Source organism: Choloepus didactylus, chromosome 1 (assembly GCF_015220235.1).
Source record: "Choloepus didactylus isolate mChoDid1 chromosome 1, mChoDid1.pri, whole genome shotgun sequence".
Taxonomy (NCBI): Eukaryota; Metazoa; Chordata; class Mammalia; order Pilosa; family Megalonychidae; genus Choloepus; species Choloepus didactylus.
In genome coordinates, this window is record NC_051307.1 from 73,273,559 (window position 1) to 73,295,694 (window position 22,136).

Below are 22,136 nucleotides of genomic sequence, written 5' to 3' on the forward strand. Positions count from 1 at the left end.
TGAGATATATTCACATACCACACAGTCATACAAAACAAATCGTACTTTCGATTATTCACAGTACCATTACATAGTTGTACATTCATCACCTAAATCAATCCCTGACACCTTCATTAGCACACACACAAAAATAACAAGAATAATAATTAGAGTGAAAAAGAGCAATTGAAGTAAAAAAGAACACTGGGTACCTTTGTCTGTTTGTTTCCTTCCCCTATTTTTCTACTCATCCATCCATAAACTAGACAAAGTGCAGTGTGGTCCTTATGGCTTTCCCAATCCCATTGTCACCCCTCATAAGCTACATTTTTATACAACTGTCTTCGAGATTCATGGGTTCTGAGTTGTAGTTTGATAGTTTCAGGTATCCACCACCAGCTACCCCAATTCTTTGGAACCTAAAAAGGGTTGTCTAAAGTGTGCGTAAGAGTGCCCACCAGAGTGACCTCTCGGCTCGTTTTGGAATCTCTCTGCCACTGAAGCTTATTTCATTTCCTTTCACATCCCCCTTTTGGTCAAGAAGATGTTCTCCATCCCACGGTGCCGGGTCTACATTCCTCCCCGGGAGTCATATTCCACGTTGCCAGGGAGATTCACTCCCCTGGGTGTCTGATCCCACGTAGAGGGGAGGGCAGTGATTTCACCTTTCAAGTTGGCTTAGCCAGAGAGAGAGGGCCACATCTGAGCAACAAAGAGGCATTCGGGAGGAGGCTCTTAGGCACAACCATAGGGAGGCCTAGCCTCTCCTTTGCAGCAACCGTCTTCCCAAGGGTAAAACTTATGGTAGAGGGCTCAACCCATCAAACTACCAGTCCCCTATGTCTGTGGTCATGTTAGCAACCATCGAGGTGGGGTAGGCCAATACCCCTGCATTCTCCACAGGCTCCTCAAGGGGGCACTACATCTTTCTTTTTTCCTTTTTTTTTTTTTTTTTTTTAACTTTCCCTTCTTTTTTAAAACAACTGTATGAAAAAAAAGTTAAAAAGAAAACAAACATACAATAAAAGAACATTTCAAAGAGACCATAACAAGGGAGTAAGAAAAAGACAACTAACCTAGGATAACTGCTTAACTTCCAACATGTTCCTACTATATCCATCAGAAATTAACAGACCATAGTCATTCCTGGGCATCCCCAGAACGTTAAATAGCTTATCTGTTCTTCTTGGATTATTGTTCCCCCTTCCTTAGTTGCTCTCTATTGCTAGTTCCCCTACATTCTACATTATAAACCATTTGTTTTACATTTTTCAAAGTTCACATTAGTGGTAGCATATAATATTTCTCTTTTTGTGCCTGGCTTATTTCGCTCAGCATTATGTCTTCAAGGTTCATCCATGTTGTCATATGTTTCACCAGATCGTTCCTTCTTACTGCCGCGTAGTATTCCATCGTGTGTATATACCACATTTTATTTATCCACTCATCTGTTGAAGGACATTTGGGTTGTTTCTATCTCTTGGCAATTGTGAATAATGCTGCTATAAACATTGGCGTGCAGATATCTGTTCGTGTCACAGCTTTCCGACCTTCTGGGTATATACCGAGAAGTGCAATCGCTGGATCGAATGGTAACTCTATATCTAGTTTTCTAAGGAACTGCCAGACTGACTTCCAGAGTGGCTGAACCATTATACAGTCCCACCAACAATGAATAAGAGTTCCAATTTGTCCACATCCCCTCCAGCATTTGTAGTTTCCTGTTTGTTTAATGGCAGCCATTCTAACCGGTGTTAGATGGTATCTCATTGTGGTCTTAATTTGCATCTCTCTAACAGCTAGTGAAGCTGAACATTTTTTCATGTGTTTCTTGGCCATTTGTATTTCCTCTTCAGAGAACTGTCTTTTCATATCTTTTGCCCATTTTATAATTGGGCTGTCTGTACTATTGTCATTGAGTTGTAGGATTTCTTTATATATGCAAGATATCAGTCTTTTGTCAGATACATGGTTTCCAAAAATTTTTTCCCATTGAGTTGGCTGCCTCTTTACCTTTTTGAGAAATTCCTTTGAGGTGCAGAAACTTCTAAGCTTGAGGAGTTCCCATTTATCTATTTTCTCTTTTGTTGCTTGTGCTTTGGGTGTAAAGTCTAGGAAGTGGCCGCCTAATACAAGGTCTTGAAGATGTTTTCCTACATTATCTTCTAGGAGTTTTATGGTACTTTCTTTTATATTGAGATCTTTGGTCCATTTTGAGTTAATTTTTGTGTAGGGGGTGAGGTAGGGGTCCTCTTTCATTCTTTTGGATATGGATATCCAACTCTCCCAGCCCCATTTGTTGAAAAGACCATTATGGCTCAGTTCAGTGACTTTGGGGGCCTTATCAAAGATCAGTCGGCCATAGATCTGAGGGTCTATCTCTGAATTCTCAATTCGATTCCATTGATCTATATGTCTATCTTTGTGCCAGTACCATGCTGTTTTGGCAACTGTGGCTTTATAATAAGCTTCAAAGTCAGGGAGTGTAAGTCCTCTCACTTTGTTTTTCTTTTTTAGAGTGTCTTTAGCAATTCGAGGCATCTTCCCTTTCCAAATAAATTTGATAACTAGCTTTTCCAAGTCTGCAAAGTAGGTTGTTGGAATTTTGATTGGGATTGCATTGAATCTGTAGATGAGTTTGGGTAGAATTGACATCTTAATGACATTTAGCCTTCCTATCCATGAACATGGAATATTTTTCCATCTTTTAAGGTCCCCTTCTATTTCTTTTAGTAGAGTTATGTAGTTTTCGTTGTATAGGTCTTTTACATCTTTGGTAAAGTTTATTCCTAGGTACTTGATTTTTTTAGTTGCTATTGAAAATGGTATCTTTTTCTTGAGTGTCTCTTCAGTTTGTTCATTTCTAGCATATAGAAACATTACTGACTTATGTGCATTAATCTTGTATCCCGCTACTTTGCTAAATTTGTTTATTAGCTCTAGTAGCTGTATTGTCGATTTCTCAGGGTTTTCTAGATATAAGATCATATCATCTGCAAACAATGACAGTTTTACTTCTTCTTTTCCAATTTGGATGCCTTTTATTTCTTTGTCTTGCCGGATTGCCCTGGCTAGCACTTCCAGCAAAATGTTGAATAACAGTGGTGACAGCGGGCATCCTTGTCTTGTTCCTGATCTTAGAGGGAAGGCTTTCAGTCTCTCACCATTGAGTACTAAGCTGGCTGTGGGTTTTTCATATATGCTCTTTATCATGTTGAGGAAGTTTCCTTCAATTCCTACCTTTTGAAGTGTTTTTATCAAAAAGGGATGTTGGATTTTGTCAAATGCTTTTTCAGCATCTATTGAGATGATCAATTGATTTTTCCCTTTCGAGTTTTTAATGTGTTGTAATACATTGATTGTTTTTCTTATGTTGAACCATCCTTGCATGCCTGGAATGAACCCCACTTGGTCATGGTGTATGATTTTTTTAATGTGTCTTTGGATTCGATTTGCAAGTATTTTGTTGAGGATTTTTGCATCTATATTCATTAGGGAGATTGGCCAGTAGTTTTCCTTTTTTGTAGCATCTTTGCCTGGTTTTGGTATTAGATTGATGTTAGCTTCATAAAATGAGTTAGGTAGTGTTCCATTTTCTTCAATGTTTTGAAAGAGTTTGAGTAAGATTGGTGTCAGTTCTTTCTGGAAAGTTTGGTAGAATTCCCCTGTGAAGCCATCTGGCCCTGGGCATTTATTTGTGTGAAGATTTTTGATGACCGATTGGATCTCTTTGCTTGTGATGGGTTGGTTGAGGTCTTCTGTTTCTTCTCTGGTCAGTCTAGGTTGTTCATATGTTTCCAGGAAGTTGTCCATTTCTTCTACATTATCCAGTTTGTTGCCATACAGTTGTTCATAATATATCTTATAATTTTTTTAATTTCTTCAGGATCTGCAGTTATGTCACCTTTTTCATTCATTATTTTGTTTATATGGGTCTTCTCTCTTTTTGATTTTGTCAGTCTAGCTAGGGGCTTGTCAATCTTGTTGATCTTCTCAAAGAACCAACTTTTGGTGATATTTATCCTCTCTATTGTTTTTTTGTTCTCTATGTCATTTATTTCTGCTTTAATCCTTGTTATTTCTTTTCTTCTACTTGGTTTAGGATTGGTTTGCTGTTCATTTTCTAGCTTCTTCAGTTGATCCATTAGTTCTTTGATTTTGGCTCTTTCTTCCTTTTTAATATATGCGTTTAGTGCTATAAATTTCCCCTTTAGCACTGCTTTTGCTGCATCCCATAGGTTTTGGTATGTTGTGTTCCCATTTTCATTCGTCTCTATATATTTAGCAATTTCTCTTGCTATTTCTTCTTTAACCCACTGATTGTTTAGGAGTGTGTTGTTTAACCTCCAGGTATTTGTGAATTTTCTAAGTCTCTGATGGTGATTGACTTCTAATTGTATTCCATTGTGGTCAGAGAATGTGCTTTGAATAATTTCAATCTTTTTAAATTTATTGAGGCTTGTTTTATGTCCCAGCATATGATCTATTCTGGAGAAAGTTCCGTGAGCACTAGAAAAGTATGTGTATCCTGGTGATTTGGGATGTAATGTCCTGTATATGTCTGTTAAATCTAATTCATTTATCAGATTGTTTAGGTTTTCAATTTCCTTATTGGTCTTCTGTCTGGTTGATCTATCTATAGGAGAGAGTGATGTGTTGAAGTCTCCCACAATTATTGTGGAAACATCAATTGCTTCCTTTAGTTTTGCCAGTGTTTCTCTCATGTATTTTGTGGCACCTTGATTGGGTGCATAGACATTTACGATTGTCATTTCTTCTTGTTGAATTGCCCCTTTTATTAGTATGTAGTGGCCTTCTTTGTCTCTCAAAACATCCCTGCATTTGAAGTCTATTTTATCTGAGATCAATATTGCTACACCTGCTTTCTTTTGGCTGTAGCTTGCATGAAATATTTTTTTCCATCCTTTCACTTTCAGTTTCTTTGTGTCCCTGTGTCTAAGATGAGTCTCTTGTATGCAACATATTGATGGTTCATTTTTTTTGATCCATTCTGCGAATCTATATCTTTTAACTGGGGAGTTTAATCCATTTACATTCAACGTTATAACCGTGAAGGCATTTCTTGAATCAGCCATCTTATCCTTTGGTTTATGTTTGTCATATTTTTCCCCTCTGTCTATTAATATCCTTTATTGTACCCATACCGAATCTCTTTAGTACTGAACCTTTCTCCAAGTCTCTCTGTCCTGTCTTTGTTTCTCTGTCTGTAGGGCTCCCTTTAGTATCTCCAGTAGGGCAGGTCTCTTGTTAGCAAATTCTCTCAGCATTTGTTTGTCTGTGAAAAATTTAAGCTCTCTCTCAAATTTGAAGGAGAGCTTTGCTGGATAAAGTATTCTTGGTTGGAAATTTTTCTCACTCAGAATTTTAAATATATCGTGCCACTGCCTTCTTGCCTCCATGGTGGCTGCTGAGTAGTCACTACTTAGTCTTATGCTGTTTCCTTTGTATGTGGTGAATTGCTTTTCTCTTGCTGCTTTCAGAACTTGCTCCTTCTCTTCTGTGTTTGACAGTGTGATCAGTATATGTCTCGGAGTGGGTTTATTTGGATTTATTCTATTTGGAGTTCGCTGAGCATTTATGATTTGTGTATTTATGTTGTTTAGAAGATTTGGGAAGTTTTCCCCAACAATTTCTTTGAATACTCTTCCTAGACCTTTACCCTTTTCTTCCCCTTCTGGGACACTAATGAGTCTTATATTCGGACGTTTCATATTATCTATCATATCCCTGAGGTCCATTTCGATTTTTTCAAATTTTTTCCCATTCTTTCTTTTATGCTTTCATTTTCCATTCTGTCATCTTCCAGGTCACTGATTCACTGTTCAACTTCCTCTAGTCTTGTACTATGAGTGTCCAGAATCTTTTTAATTTGGTCAACAGTTTCTTTAATTTCCATAAGATCATCCATTTTTTTATTTAGTCTTGCAATGTCTTCTTTATGCTCTTCTAGGGTCTTCTTGATTTCCTTTGTATCCCGTACTATGGTCTCATTGTTCATCTTTAGTTCTTTGAGTAGCTGCTGTAGGTGCTGTGTCTCTTCTGATCTTTTGATTTGGGTGCTTGGGCTTGGGTTATCCATATCGTCTGGTTTTTTCATATGCTTTATAATTTTCTGTTGTTTTTGGTCTCGTGGCATTTGCTGAACTTGATAGGGTTCTTTTAGGATGTGTAGACCAATTGAAGTCCTTATCTCTAATTTATCAGATCTACAGCTTCGTGGAGTACACTTTCTCTAACTAACCAGCAGGTGGCGTCCACGAGCCACCTGTTCTCCACAAGCCAGTTCTCCCCTGCTTAGCCTTTTTGGTGAGTGGGGGAGTGAGTCTTGTGGGGTCCAATTGGTGTACCAAGCTTGCGTGTGTAGTTGGTTTGCCTGCCCTGTATATGGGGCGTGTTTCTGGGCAGTCAGGGAGGGGGGGTGGCCCTAACAATCAAATCTCCCTGGTGATCCTAGAGTTTTAAAGCTGCTGCAATAGTCTAATCCTTCAGTTCAGTCCTGCCACAGTTTGTCTCTGCCACTGACCCACAAGTCCTTGGTATTGGCGTATGGCTCCTGAGACTTGCAAGTGGGCCCCTCTTCCAGGCTGTGCACCCCGGGTCCTCTGTTGAGGGATGACTGTGCTATGTCACAGGTGAGTGCTGTCCCCCCAGGGCAGTTCTGGGCTGCTGGGCTGTGTAGGGAGGCTCCCAGTTTGCTGAAATGATGGCTGAATGGGGCTTTGTTAATTCACACTGCTCTACCTTCCCAACTCTGGGACAATCAGCTGAGGTTGCAGGGAAGGCTAATGTCCACGCCCAGTTTTGTGGTGTGTGCCTGTTATTTGAAGCACTTCCGTCACACTGGGTTGTCTGGGGCAGCTCTGGGCTATGGGGCTGGCGATGGGCAGGAGTGTTTCCTGTCCACCAGGATGATGGCTGTGAGCGGACACCCCCCTTTTCTTGGGAAGTTGTGGTGTTTAGTGAATTTTCTCAGCCACTGGATTATTGCCTTTTGTCTCAGAGCTCTCTTAGTTCTGCTCTTGACTTGACCTGCCCAAATTGCAAGTCTTTGAAGCTTTCTGCATTGGGCTTCTTAGAGTAATTGTTTTAGAAAAAGAAAAAAGGATTAAAAAAAAAAAAAGGGCCCTCCTCAGAGATCTAATGGGTTATTAAAATGCTAAGAGACAAAGCAACCAGGGCCATTAAGGAAAGGTCCACAGGGCAGAGAGATCAGCTTTTCTTCGGGATTTGCATATGCACCTCAGGGCCTGAGCTCTGCCCTTCCCCTTTCTATGTTCACCAGAACTCCAAAAATCCTCCGCTTTTATTTTGGAGTTTTTCATGTTGTTTTTTTTCTATGCCTGTCTCCTCTCTGCTGGGCTGGCTGCTCTCAGATTCTCTGGTGTCTGGTCTCAGTCTATCTATGTTTGGAGTTTGGATCAGTAGAATGAGTTTCTGATAAGGGCTGCCACTGCAGTTCTCCCTTCTCCTTCCCTGAGCTGACAGCCCCTCCTCCCATGGGACTGAGCCTGGCAGGGAGGGGCGCGGGTCCCCTGGCCGCAAAAACTTACAGATTTCGCTGATCTCAGCAGTTCCACGTTTTCATGAGTGCTGTATGAAGTATGCCCAAAGTCAGATTGCTCTGTGGTGTCCAGTCCATGCAGTTCCTGGCTTTCTACCTACTTTCCTGGAGGAGTAACTAAAACATACAGCTCACCAGTCTGCCATCTTGCCCCGCCTCCCCTCCTGAATTTTTTTTAAGTGATAACTTTTGATATGAATATGTCTCAAACTCTAGTGTGTATTATTTGGGGTACTTATTTAAAAAACACTCCAGGTGAGGCTAATGTAGGCAGTCCACAGGCCACACTTTAAGAAATACTAGTTTAGATATTCTTTAAAGACTTCTTCAGATCTAAGATGCTCTGTTTACTTGTTGCCAGGTTAAATTTCTAGAATTGTGGCTCTCTAAAGTTGTTCTTAGATTAGCTGCATCAAAATCACCTGAGGGGAATTGAATCTTAGAGCACAGCCTACCAGGGAAACGATTATTGTAATGGTCCCTAGATTGTATGCTCTTACAGCAGTCAAATCTATTCCTGAATTGTAATGGCTATCTCCGAACTCTGAGATGCTGATCCCTTTGTGTATAACCTGATTGGTTTCTGGAACATTGGGTATCTGTGTGGCACCTGAACTCAGAGCTAGAGCTCAGCAGATATGAATGGCAGTATTAATGCATACAGCAAGTGTAAAAAAAAAAAAAAAAAAGGCTGAAAAAGAGCCCAGACTTTGATTTGAGATATAAATGAAGCAAATCTGGTTAAGACAAGGGCAAATTGGGCCGAAGGGTAAAGGTTGAAACTGACTGTGTGTTAAAACTTCAACTTCCATGTGAGACCAAGGGAAGAGATGTTTACTTGGTGCAGGATCTATATTTTCCAAATAACACTTCAACTTCTATATGAGACCAAGGGAAGAGATGTTTATTTGGTGTAGGATCTATATTTTTGAAACAATATAACTTCTGCAGTCAGTTTGTTCAAATACCACAATTACATAGAACTTTGAATAGGAAGTGAGATATGGTAGGTCTGTATAGGTTAGAGTGAAATAGCACATCCCAAAGAAATTTGGTTGGAGAATAAAAATATATATGCAGGCCCCCCTGGGGAGCTGAGGGAGGATGCAGAGGTGTTGGACTTCCTCACCTGGATTGTTGCTAATGTTCTCACAAACATTGGGGACTGACGGCTTGATATGCTGAACCCTCTGTCTCAGGACTTGCCTTATGAAGCTTGTAACTGCAAAGGAGAGGCTAAACCTGCTTATAATTGTGCCTAAGAGTCTCCCCGAGTGCCTCTTTGTTGCTCAGATGTGCTCTAGCTAAGCCACCTCGGCAGGTGATCTCACTGCCCTCCCCCCTATGTGGGACCTGACTCCTAGGGGTGTAAATCTCCTGGGCAATGCAGGATGTGACTCCCGGGGATGAATCTGGACCCGGCATTGCGGGATTGAGAAAGTCTTCTTGACCAAAAGGGAGATGTGAAATGAAATGAAATAAAGTTTCAGGGGCTGAGAGATTTCAGAGTCAAGAGGTCACTCTGGTGGACATTCTTATGCACTATATAGATAACATTTACTAGGTTTTAATGTATTGGAATAGCTAGAAGTAATTACCTGAGACTATCAAACTCCAACCCAGTAGCCTTGACTCTTGAAGACAATTGTATAACAATGTAGCTTACAAGAAGTGACTGTGATTGTGAAAACCTTGTGGATTGTACCACCTTTATCCAGTGTATGGATGGATGAGTAGAAAAATGGGGACAAAAACTAAATGAAAAATAGGGTGGGAGGGGGGATGATTTGGATGTTCTTTTTTACTTTTGTTTTTTATTCTTATTCTGATTCCTTCTGGTGTAAGGAAAATGTTCAAAAATAGATTGGGGTGATGAATGCACAACTGTAAGATGGTACTGTGAACAGTTGATTGTACATCATGAATGACTGTATGGTATGTGAATATATATTAATAAAACTGAATTAAAAAAAAAAATCACCTAAGGGACTTTTACAAACTTTTGATCCTAAGTCCTACATAAGACCTATGAAGCACTGTGGGTGGGGTGTGTGTGTGTGGCGGGGGATATATTCCAAGCGTTGCCTACTTGATTTTTGTTGTTGCTATTAGTTCATGTCTTTTACTAACCCATACACAATTGTTTTCTGATTTGTTGAAGCAATAAGTCAGACAACACTTGCCATGTGTCAATAACGTCTGCTGAAGTGGCTGACCATAAAACCTTTCAGACCACATTCATCTGAAGGGCACTCCCAACAAAGGTGACTAGTTTTGCCATTTTCATCCACCTTATATATTTTAGGACACTGAGCTTAACTTTCTCTTATACTGAGTCTTCCTTGGGGTAGTGCAAGACTTTTTCTTTTACCTAGCACTACTGCAGAGTCACAATACAAAACTAAGAAGAGACTCCTTTTGAATATTGGAGTCAGATAAGGTCCATCCATCTCCCAGTTACTTGACAGCAAAGATCAGTCTCTTGATCAGGAGGAATTCCTTCCTTATTGTGGATCTTGGCTTTTGTATTTTCTATTATATCTGAGCATTCAACCTTGAGTGATGGCCTTTCCTTTTAGGGTTTTTATCAAAATCTGCATCTTGGCAGTGGTTCTACCATAGATGGCAAATTGGTATGATGCCCAGTTGATTTTGATGCACACCCAGAATTAGGAACTTCAGAGGCTGCTAGCCTAGGTGAATGCTTTGCAGGGTAAGGAGGTGATAACTAGGTGTTAAGTACTGAAAGGGAACTATGTACAGGATTTTCAAGCCTGTCCAAAAACTTCACAAGTAGAAGACGGGAAGGAGCAAGGGATGGGCTGTAGGGTACTGTCTGATGGTTGTTCACTAACTGTCCTTGTAGCACTTAACAGTGTAAGGGCAAAGTATAGAGGGGACCAAGGGAGGTCTCTAATAACACATTGATGGTGAGTCAGCAAATCACAGCTTTGAACTTAGTATATCTATATCAAAAGCAGGCAATTATGGAAATCTAAAGCTTGAGATGTGATATTTAGGACATATAAAGATGGTCATGGCCCTTGTTCTCTCCTGTAGTTTAAATTCTAAAAATCCTTACCACCGCCACCTCCCCAGACCCCCCCCCCCAAAAAAAAAAACCTGGTAAATACCAAATTGTTTCTACTGTTTATAATGCCATTTTTCCCTATAGTTTTAGGATTTGTGACTTGGTTGTTAGGCACATTAAGTTTTTAAAAAAAGATCAGGAAGCTACTATGATAATGATTGCTACATGATTGCAAAACAGGCAGTACATTCTAACTATAATTGCATTGCTATAATGACTGCTTTTAAAAAAATTCTTCATGGTTTATATATATGAGTTTCAAGAAGAAAAGCATATAGCCATGTAACTGCAGGTTGTCTACAAAGCTCCCCAAATCCTGGAACTCTATTGACATTCAAAGAGCACTGCATGCTTGTTAAACACGCACATAGTAAAGTTACGAATCAGAGAGGCATTTGTTTCCTTGTCTTCTTACACAGGTTTGCTGGTCCTAATAAAGGAGTGGAAAATGATCTCAGATTTGTATGTTGGTTTTCACAGTCATTTACCTAAATCTGCATTTCCAAAGTATGTTTTTGGGAGAAAAGAGAGCGTGATTACGTATTTGGAAAATATAGTGGAACTATCTTAGCTGCTTGCAGATTTACGACGTACAAGTCCTGAAGAAAATGAAACCTGTTTAACATTTCTCAAACTTACGATTATAGAAACTTTTGTTTTTTTGTGAAACTAATGGGAAATGCTGACCTAGATAAATTAGAGGGCAGTAGAAAGAACTTCCTTAGAACTGCCAAAAATTGTTTCTACTTACTTGGTCAGTGAATCAATGATTATAAAATTATAAACTTAAGACATGTTCAACAGGCCACACAATTTTATTGGGGAAGTCATATGACTTCAACAAGTTGATTATCTATTTGATTCAGGGAGAGGGCAAATCATCTTCAACAACTACAGTTTTTTTCCAATTTATATTTTGAAAAACTTTCAGTTACTAAAGTTGCAAAAAAGTACAATTTTCTCTATATCCTTTCCCCAGATTCCCAAAGTAACAATCTGCCACATTTTCTTTATCATTCTCCTTCACTCTCACAATACAGATATTCATTTTTATATACAGATAAACATTTTTTTTCTGAACCATTTGAGAGAAAGCTGCTGACATGAACTTTTTACATTTAATACTTCTCTGTGTGTATTGCCAAAAGCAAGAATATTCTAACATAATCATAGTACACATATCCAAATAAAAAAAATTAACATTGATTTATTGCTATTATCCAATGTATAGACTTTTTTCAAATTTCTCCAGTTGACTCAATAATGTCCTTGATAGCAAAAAAAATTTTTTTTTTCTGGTTCAGAAGCCAATCTGAGAGCACTTTTTTTTTCTTTTTAATAATCATTTTATTGCGATTGAGAGCACTTTTTGCATTTAGTTGCCATGTCTCTTTAGTCTCCTTTAATCTGGAATAGTGCCTTAGTCTCATTTTTCATGACTTCATCATTTCTGAAGAATATAGGGCATTTATTTTGTACAATGTTCTTCAATTTGAATTTGTCTGATGTTTCCTCAAGATTAGATTCAGGATACATATTTTCATCAGGATCCACTAAGTGTGTGCCCTTTTCAATGTATTATGTCAGGAGGTGCAGGGTATTGGTTTGTCCTAATACGAGTGACAGCTTCCATCTTTTAGTTAAGGTGGCGTTTTGCTAGGTTTCTCTACTGTGAAGTTGGAATTTTTTTCTCTTTATAGGGGTTTCTTACATAGTGTGAGATTATGTAAATATCCTGTTTCTTACTAAAATTTCACCTAGTTTTAGCAAGCATTGATGATTCTTTCCTGAAACAATTACTACTATGGTGGTTGCCATGAGTGATTTTCTAAATCCAGTATTGTTTTTACAATAGCTGTCATTCTATTCTAAGAACTTCCTCTTCTACCCATTTATTTATTCATCTATTTATATCCATATAGACTCAAGGTTTATTTTATTCTATAGGTTATATTCTGTTATTATAATTATTTTGATACTCAAATTGACCCAGATTTGCCAGTGGACTCCCCCTCAAACTGGATGTCCTTTAGATGTTTCTCCATCAATCTGTGAATACTTCTTTCTGACAGAGCAAGATATTCTAGGTTCATTTTGTAGTTCCCCTGCCCCAGCCCAGGAATCAGCCATTTTTCTAAGAAGTTGGTTTCTTTTAGTAAAGAATGATATTTATAAACCAAGATCTGAGTACTAGGTATTCTCATTGCTACTTGGCTGTCCTACTAGGCCCTCTCAGAGGACAGAGGTAGAAATAAATGTGTGTGTCTATTTCTACATTTATAAATTTATAAATTTATAAATTTTTCATGTATGAAAAAACGTGAATTCAAATTTATGCCTCCAATTGCAATCCAATACCATAGAAAAGAAGCATTTTTAAATTACTATTTTGAAACTGTACCAAGGCTCACCAGCTTGAAGTCAATAAATTCACCATGTTGTGGAAGAGGAGCTATAAGATATTCCAGAATTGCACAATGCCAGTCATCTATCCATCCACTTGCTAATTCAAAAAATTTACTGGATACTTCCTACATATTAGGCACTTGGCTAGCAAAACGGAAATGCAAAAGACTGTAACTATCGTCAAGAAGGTCAATCTATTAAGCAAGAAAGAAGAAAAAACAGTAACAGTTAAATGTAGCATAATAAATACTGTATTAGAGACTTGCACAGTGTTCTATCGGAACAGAGAAGAAGAGCAACCAGCTCAATCAGAGTAAAGTGGATTATCTCAGGAAAGGAAGTAAAGATAGGCTGCTCATGACACTCATTGGAAGAGTTTGGAGATTATTGAGTGTTTACACAAAATAAAGAGTGCACTTTGCTTCTGAGTAAAAGCACATTTTATGGAGAGCTCTGATTTATCTAAAAGTGTTCTCTGCATTGATTTGAATTCATCAAAAAACTGCTCAGCCATGACAATATGTATGCAAATAAATTCCCAGGAAATCAACATTAGTTTGTGGGATCAAAGGTTAGGTGTCACTCTTCCTTCTAGGCTCCTCCCAACGACCATAAAGGAAGAGAAAAAAAATTGGACATATTTAAACTGCTTATTATTCCATGGTGGATTTCCTCTTTCCATGAGGTACAAATTATGACATCTTTTTTTGTTATTGTATTGATTGTTACTCTCTTGGGTAAGAGAGTAGTTTATATACCCTGATTTTCTCTTATCTAAATTTAATCTTTATTAGAGGGAATTTGAAGGAAAGAAAAAGATTTTTGCATGTGGGTTACATGTCTATAAAGTAAAAGCTAAGAAAAAAAATAAAATTGGGGGCAGAAAAGTATTAGGCAAAAAAATGACAATTATTTTGTTGCCCTCCACATATAGAATTCTTATAAAATTTTTGCCACAAGTGCTTTTGTTTTTTTTTTTTTTTTGAAAATAGACATAGGCTATCTCCTGATATGTGTTCTACTTTCCCCCAGTTCTAAGTCTGGTCACTCCACTACTGCTGATTTCACCAATTCAGAAACCCCAGTCTAGAAAATTTCCCAGTAAGATGTGAAATCAAGATCACTGATATTGTGAGGCTGATCTTTGCATGACTTGCCATATTTCCGTCTCCTATAAAATGGTCCTTTAGTATAGTTGATAACATAGAAAAAGGTAGAATTGAGGCACACACATACCTTTTTCCTATTCTGAGAGCACAAACACGACTAAATATTTATTACGTGGTCTTAGATCCTAGAAAATACATACCCTATAAAATCACTTTAGCCATCAACTACTCATGACAAATAATAAACTTCAAATGTTAATAAGGGCACTGGGTTTTTTCTTATACTTTTTTTAATGGTAATTCTAGATATCCATAAAGTTGAAGCAGATGTAGTCTGGGTTCTTATGAAGAATCTCCAGATGTCCTTAGCTGCTTCTGGGAGCAGAAGCACTTGTAATCACTGTACAGGTGGACCAAAGCAAAGGGAACATGTGATGACAGCAGAAGCAGCATTTGCAGAAAGCATGGGTCATACACACTGACTTGTGCAAACAAAAATAAGAAAAATGAACCACAAGATGGGAGCTTTAACATATGTAATGATTAGTGGAAGCTTCTTTGAAAGTGAGAATTTTTAATTACTTTATTAAACATTATATTCAATTTAAAGGCTTTAGCCATCCATAATCACCATGATACAATGTGTGTGTACATATGTAAAAAATTCCCCTTTGAACAGCTTTAAAAATAAAATTGTGTTTTGCAAACTGTGAAACATGAAATATAATTTGACATAAAAAAACAACTGAGAATCATAATAATATGTTTTAATAAGAGCCTATTGCAGATTCTGGAATAATTGTTGCATGCATGTCCCTAGTCATGTTGGACTTCTCTTTCAGTTTTGACTGGAGTAATGTATGTTCTACCACACCAATTCTAATGTCCATCTGAACAGTTTCTTGCTTCAGTTTTGTTAAGCTTTGTTTAATCTTGACCAAGGGAGCTATAGAATGAAAACAGCATGAGATAAAATGTTTATTTGGGGTATCAGTCCATTACAGAACTGTATGACATTTTCCTCACTTTCTCTTAAGCCAAAAAAAAAAAAAAAAAAGGGTTAAAAACACAGACCACGACTTAAGGACATGTACGGTTTTGCTCTCGCATTTTAAATACCTGAGATTTTTAGGATGGGAAATAATGCAGAATCTGATGTATACTGAAGTTCAAACTTCTTTCCTTTTCTAGGAGGAGAGCTGCTAAAGGGGGTTTAAAAATGTCCCTACTATGATTTTATGGGCTAGTATATTTATCTGTAAAAAAGGGGAAAGGACAATATATAGATAATGGCCCATTCAAAAACTGTTGCAACAACAACAGCAACAATGACAAAATATCTCTTTATGTCCCCTTTTGAAAGATCACTTAGCATATACCATCAGAACTCTAGAAAATCTCTATAGGGCATAGAAAAGTCTTAGGCAATTACCCCAGGGCCATGCCAAAATAACCAGCTCATGATGGAGGCTGATTGTTACAGGATTATTAATTCTTCCCTATTTGACCCTTGCCCAATCAGGTCAATTGGGTGAAAGGAAAAAAAAAAAAGGTCATCAGTTCATTCCCATAATGCCATTTGGCCATACACTTACTGCCCTTTTGTACAGAAAATGGAAAAACGAAGATCATTTGATGAAAACAATATAAAATGTTATTTTTATAATTGGCATAATAAAATGCATATCTAAATATTTCCCACTGTATCTCTGAATCTGTACAATTTGAAACAAAAAATCTAAATGATAGTAGAAAGAAGTTACTACTCTTACTGATTTATAAGGAAAACAGTATATAGTGATTATCAGACATCATTTTCACACTATGTGCCTCATCTCAAACAAGTAACAAGTAGTTCATTTAAAAAGCAGACTACATATTTATGAATACTGTTTGTCAAGTAGATTTTTGAACAGCTCTTCTTTTGTTCACCTTTTTCTCCTTAAAATGAGAGTATACTTACCACCATCAGTCATGCTGCTGCCTTTTTCTTCCATTTCTTGTTTTACCTTCTCTAATTCTTCTGTAACCTTTCATTAAAAAAGTTTTCATAATCACTGATTTTTAATAAACTTCTCCAAATTTTGAATGATGTATTGAGAAAAATTAATTTAGACATTAAATAAATATAAAGATATTAGGGATACTCTGGAGATAATTCAAATAACAAGTCAAAATATACAGATATATAAAGCTTTTCATCTTCTGAAAATGCTCTTAACAATAAACTTCACCAAATTACGTTCTCATAAATGTTCTCACGTTGCCATATAATAGAATTAAAGTTGCTTCAATTATTTCATAGCATCTACCATGCCATTCTCTAACAATCAAGCTATTATTTAAAATAGTATAAACATCTGAAAAGATTTTGGATTTCTAAAGGCTTACAAGTATGTTTCTTAATAGTACAGTTTTATAAAAAGAATATATCACCTTTTCCTCTAGAGAAGACTAAAAAAAAATGTTTCTAGCATATAGCTATATATAAAAATGTTCTACTGCTGTATCCAAACTGTGAACTGTAAAACATATACTATACTGTCATATTGGTTCTTAAACTGTACTCTACATTGCGATTATACTCCTATAGACTATATTATTAGCAAAATCCCAAGCTAGCATTAATATAGGTGGAAAATACCATCTTTTAAATATAAAAATTATTTTAACTTAGTAGGTTTTATTTTCATCATACTGGTGAGTAATACCTTCCCTGGGAATAAAGTGCTCATCCAAGTAAAGCAAATTATTTTTTTTCAGGCACCTGAAACGTTATGACTGGGGATAACTACCTACTCCAAAAGAACTAAATGGTTCCCTGGACTCCCTTCAAGTGTTAATTTACCTAACATTAGTGAGCACTTAACTTCTACATAATGTTTTATTTGCCTAGGAGTATCACAGGATTAGATGCTAAATATTTCTAATGTTATATTTTTAGTATTTGAAAACAACCATTTATTCTTCAAATAATCTCTAGAAAAGAAACTTAATTGTATTAGATAGTAAAACTGTGACATTTATACTGGGGTTGTAACCAAACATAACCTTGGATTTTAGTCCCAAATTGGCTTCTGACATTATTGCAAGGTTTCTTTCCCTCTTCAGCAAGTCAATAAAAAGTGTGAATCTCTCTCTTCTTACCTCTCTTGCAAGATAATGAAAATGAACACAGTATGCTTTGATATTCCAGAAGTTCTCAAATGGAAGGGTTATAAGCCACTCTTAATTTGTGGCCAGAAAAATACCCAGGATCACACAAGTTATCAACAAAAATTACTAAAAATAAAACTAAAGATGTAGTGCCCCCTTGAGGAGCCTGTGGAGAATGCAGGGGTATTCGCCTACCCCACCTCCATGGTTGCTAACATGACCACAGACATAGGGGACTGGTGGTTTGATGGGTTGAGCCCTCTACCATAAGTTTTACCCTTGGGAAGACGGTTGCTGCAAAGGAGAGGCTAGGCCTCCCTGTATTTGTGCCTAAGAGTCTCCTCCTGAATGCCTCTTTGTTGCTCAGATGTGGCCCTCTCTCTCTGGCTAAGCCAACTTGAAAGGTGAAATCACTGCCCTCCCCCCTACGTGGGATCAGACACCCAGCGAAGTGAATCTCCCTGGCAACGTGGAATATGACTCCCGGGGAGGAATGTAGACCCGGCATCGTGGGATGGAGAACATCTTCTTGACCAAAAGGGGGATGTGAAAGGAAATGAAATAAGCTTCAGTGGCAGAGAGATTCCAAAACGAGCCGAGAGATCACTCTGGTGGGCACTCTTACGCACACTTTAGACAACCTTTTTTAGGTTCTAAAGAATTGGGGTAGCTGGTGGTGGATACCTGAAACTATTAAACTACAACCCAGAACCCATGAATCTCAAAGACAGTTGTATAAAAATGTAGCTTATGAGGGGTGACAGTGGGATTGGGAATGCCATAAGGACCAAACTCCACTTTGTCTAGTTTATGGATCGATGTGTAGAAAAGTAGGGGAAGCAAACAAACAGACAAAGGTACCTAGTGTTCTTTTTTACTTCAATTGCTTTTTTTCACTCTAATTATTATTCTTGTTATTTTTGTGGGTGTGCTAATGAAGGTGTCAGGGATTGATTTAGGTGATGAATGTACAACTATGTAATGGTACTGTAAACAATCGAAAGTACAATTTGTTTTGTATGACTGCGTGGTATGTGAATATATCTCAATAAAATGATGATAAAAAAAAAAAAAAAAAAAAAAAAAAAAAAAAAAAAAAAAAAAAAAAAAAAAAACTAGTATCTTATGAACTAACACTAAATCTGTTAGACTTCTAAGCCAGTGCTTTTCCTGCTCTTCTACATGATTATAATAGGAAAAAAAAAAAACAAAAAACAAGATTAAGAAAGGTTATAAGTGTGTTAATATTATGAGTAGGTTTTATGCTGAATTTAAGTAATATAGCAACTTCAAACATTTTATAGAAATAGAAAATGTATAAATAAATAGATTCACTGATAAGAAAATGTTTTAAAGCCACAGGAAGCCAACTATTAAACTAAACAACCCATGCTTATAATCGTATTAACCATCCCATCCAATGGCTCTGCACAGCAGGAGGCCAGCTGACAGGGTGAGAAGTAAGGCAAGATGCACAGTGTGTACCTCAGACAGGAGCCTGGTCCTTTCAGTTACTCCACCACTTCCCTGCTGGTATCGTTCCCTTGTCTGAGGGGTGAAACATTTTGTTTAATGACAAATTCAAAAGAGTTCACTTAAATATAACCTCTTTGTATTTGCAATTTCTGTGTATTATTTTATGACAACACCCCCTCCTTGTTTGTGACTACGTTTGCAAAAGTGACATTTAACTGTAGCTATTTTATATCCCTAATAGGCATTGTGTATTTAACTACAGCATTATAAAAGGATGAACTGCCTTAACCTTCATATACTAACTTTGTAACTCACATCAGCACGGTTCACAATAAAAACTGTCCTCAGCCATTACTAAACAATTTAGTAGAGTGGCTCTTGGTCAATCTAATTTGCATATGATGCAGAGAAAACCAGTTCTAAAAATCAATCAAAATAGAGCACCAGGCTCAGCAATTTATAAGGATTAACAAACAGTATGTCAGTATAATCAACTGGAATACATTCTTGGGAGCTAATCAACAATCAATTACTTAATATTAATGTTTGATAGATACACAGTGGCTTTAATCAGAGAATTTTACAGCATTTTTAAAGTAAAAATATTCATGAACAGATACATATATGAAGGAATAATTAACTGAACAAATAATAAAAAAGTAAAGATAACTTTCTATTTGGTCTTTAACTGAGAACTGCTGTAAGTACAGAAGTATCTCAAGTTTATTTCCATTATTTTCCTTCTTCTAACCTTATATGCTGAAAGAAAAACACGTACTTTCAACTGATGTTTGTGAGTGCTCTTACTAGTTTGCTTCAACATCAGGAAATAGGTGGTAAAAACCCCAAAGAAAAGCCTTTAGATTCCTACTGCTGCTTTCAAATGCTGATTTTTTTGTGTGGTGGTTAAAAATCTAAAACTTTGAAAGGATTCATTTTTTTCTTCCATGTAATTAATTAAACTGCTCGTCTCTGAATGTATCTTGCTTTCATATTCCTTATTATGTGGTTATAAGCCATTATAGCAAGGGCTGTCTTTTCCTCCTGACACATGTAAATGCACACTATTCTTCTCCTCCTACTCACATAGTAAATTAACAGCAGACTTAGAAACAAAACCTGGTGTCCTGACACTCCGTTCCTGTTCTAAGCCATGTTCCCCAAGATTATATGCCTTCATTTATTTTAATCAAATGAAGAAATGCTTTTTTTAAGAAAACTTCTAGGAGACAAGTCCTATTACTTACATATATATATGTATAATCTGTGTGTGTGTATATATATACAATGTATATATATATAATATATATACATATGAGACATAAGTTCTACTGTCTCATCACTTGCCTTCCAAAAGCGGGCAGAGAATCAGTGTGTTGCTCTTTGAAAAGCATTTCATGATTCTCAAATGACAGGTGCTGTGTCAAGTCTAGGGATCATTCTTAAGATTATTCTTAAGTTACCTCACTTAGCTGAGCTTGAGCTGCACGATATTCTTGAACCAAGTGCTCAAGCTGATTGTTGATGTACTTTTCTCGGCTGCCGATCTTTTCCAGGGTCCTACTAATTTCATTATGGAGTTTGTCCAAAAATCCCTAGAAATTCCATGGGATTTTAGTAGGTTAAGAATTCACAAATATAGTTTTTCAAAAATACAGTTAAAAATGGGTTAAACCTCCTTCAATTCCTTCCACAAATGCTCAACACACGTGAAAAAGAAATCAGTTTGAAATTTTCAGTGGCAAAAAAATGTCTGTAATGAGAAATATTTTAGTCACATTTTGCAGAATGTTAAAATAAAAAAGCACCTGGTAGCGTTAGTCAATTCATTTGTCCTTATGCATATCTAAAAAATGCACGTGACTGGAATTTGGCTTTATATAAAGTTCACAATCAAAGGAGGCAAGGGAACAATATTACTTTCCTTTAGCACAATTCAAAGATGCCAGTGGAAGTAGATCCTTAGCCCTAGAGCTCTAGCCTTTGATCTGTTATTTCCTACTCCAGCTTTGTTTCTTTGGGGTTCCTCCAAAAGTTCTTGTTTCTGGCTGGGCACCAAGCCCGGGGGACTGCAGGTTTTAGGCATTGCTGGCCCGGTACTCTATCATCTCTTAGGATTCAGAGGACAGAGTGATGAAATGTTTCTTTTTATATAAAGTTAGCTTTCTTTAGTTGACTAAATATTAGGGTTCTTGCAAAGTAACATGGTACATTCAATTAGTAACCTCCTCAAAGGCAAGGATTATGGTTTGTTTTTCTTCTTTCATGTTTTCCCATAAAAGGTTCTCCTTACATGAGTAAATGTACATTGATTCAGCTGAAGAAATTCACATACCTTGGTTTCTTTTAGAGCAGCTTCAATACCACTTTTGTGCTGGTGCATTTGGTCAACATGGATTCTCCAATCCTACAGGCATAAGCACATAGGAACAAAATAAAAAAATACATTTCCTTCATTCCTCTACTTCTTATAAAGTTATGTCCTTAATTTTAATTACTTTGGTTGCTGCTCTATTTCAGGTGAGAGATTCCTATATATAGCTTGCAATCAGAGTATAAGGAAATACGTGTAGAGCACTTTAGGTAAGGTTCTAAATAAATGTAAATTATTTTCATATGTTCACAGAGTGATATCTGACAATTTGAATATAAATTATTCCTGCACTGCTGGTGGTTAATATTTATGACTATCCATCAAAATGAAAAAAAAAATTCTAATTACTAGAAAATACTTGTTTAAACAGTAGCAGTTATGTTTACCAGGAGCAACTCTGGACTCAAGTATCATATATCAAAGATTATTTTGTCCCTTGGAAATTAAATTGGGCCCTCTTAAGATTTTTGAGTCTCTTTCTTAATAAAGGAAGTCTTCAATGATTACTAGAGTTCATATAGTTTGAGTTATTGATTAGTCTGTTTTAGTGTGCATATTTGAAATCTACACCATTTTACTATCCTACAAAGACACTTAAAATATTTCAGTTTACATTACTACTGGTAGCAATTTTTAAAGATTTGAGAAATACCCATTATAACAGAAAAAATATTATGGTAAGTTGAAGTAAGCAATGGAACTAGGATATTCCTCAGTCACACCTATCTGTTTACATACCTGATGCTCCACTTTGCTATCTATACTATTTTGTGAAGAGTGAAGTATTTGTGAACAGTCCCTTTCCATCTATTTCTTAACTTTGAATCAGGGGCTCATGACTCCAAGGTAAAAGAATCTTTGGGTACTTCAAACATACCAATTACAAAATTCTAATATATTAAAGCTGCTAAGAATCTCAAAAGAACATGTACTCCCACCCTTAACATTTAACAGAAAAGCAAA

General features: G+C 36.8%; 1 protein-coding gene and 1 pseudogene across 3 annotated transcripts in view; both read right to left on the minus strand.

Annotated features, from left to right (window-relative positions):
* Positions 1-9,646: 9,646 nt before the first annotated feature.
* Positions 9,647-10,161, minus strand: LOC119515771 (annotated as a pseudogene).
* Positions 10,162-11,448: 1,287 nt separating this feature from the next.
* The window catches only part of IFT57 (intraflagellar transport 57), a 54,229-nt gene continuing 43,541 nt past the window's right edge, over positions 11,449-22,136 (minus strand). The window contains exons 7-11 of one of the 3 annotated variants that reach the window (XM_037835166.1): positions 21,135-21,206; positions 20,263-20,394; positions 18,809-18,871; positions 16,131-16,197; positions 11,449-14,567 (exon numbers count right to left, since the gene is read on the minus strand). In XM_037835166.1, coding sequence (XP_037691094.1) covers positions 14,533-14,567; positions 16,131-16,197; positions 18,809-18,871; positions 20,263-20,394; positions 21,135-21,206 — 369 coding nt within the window. In that variant the 3' untranslated portion in view covers positions 11,449-14,532. The other 2 variants (XM_037835154.1, XM_037835161.1) reach the window with 2 other exon arrangements.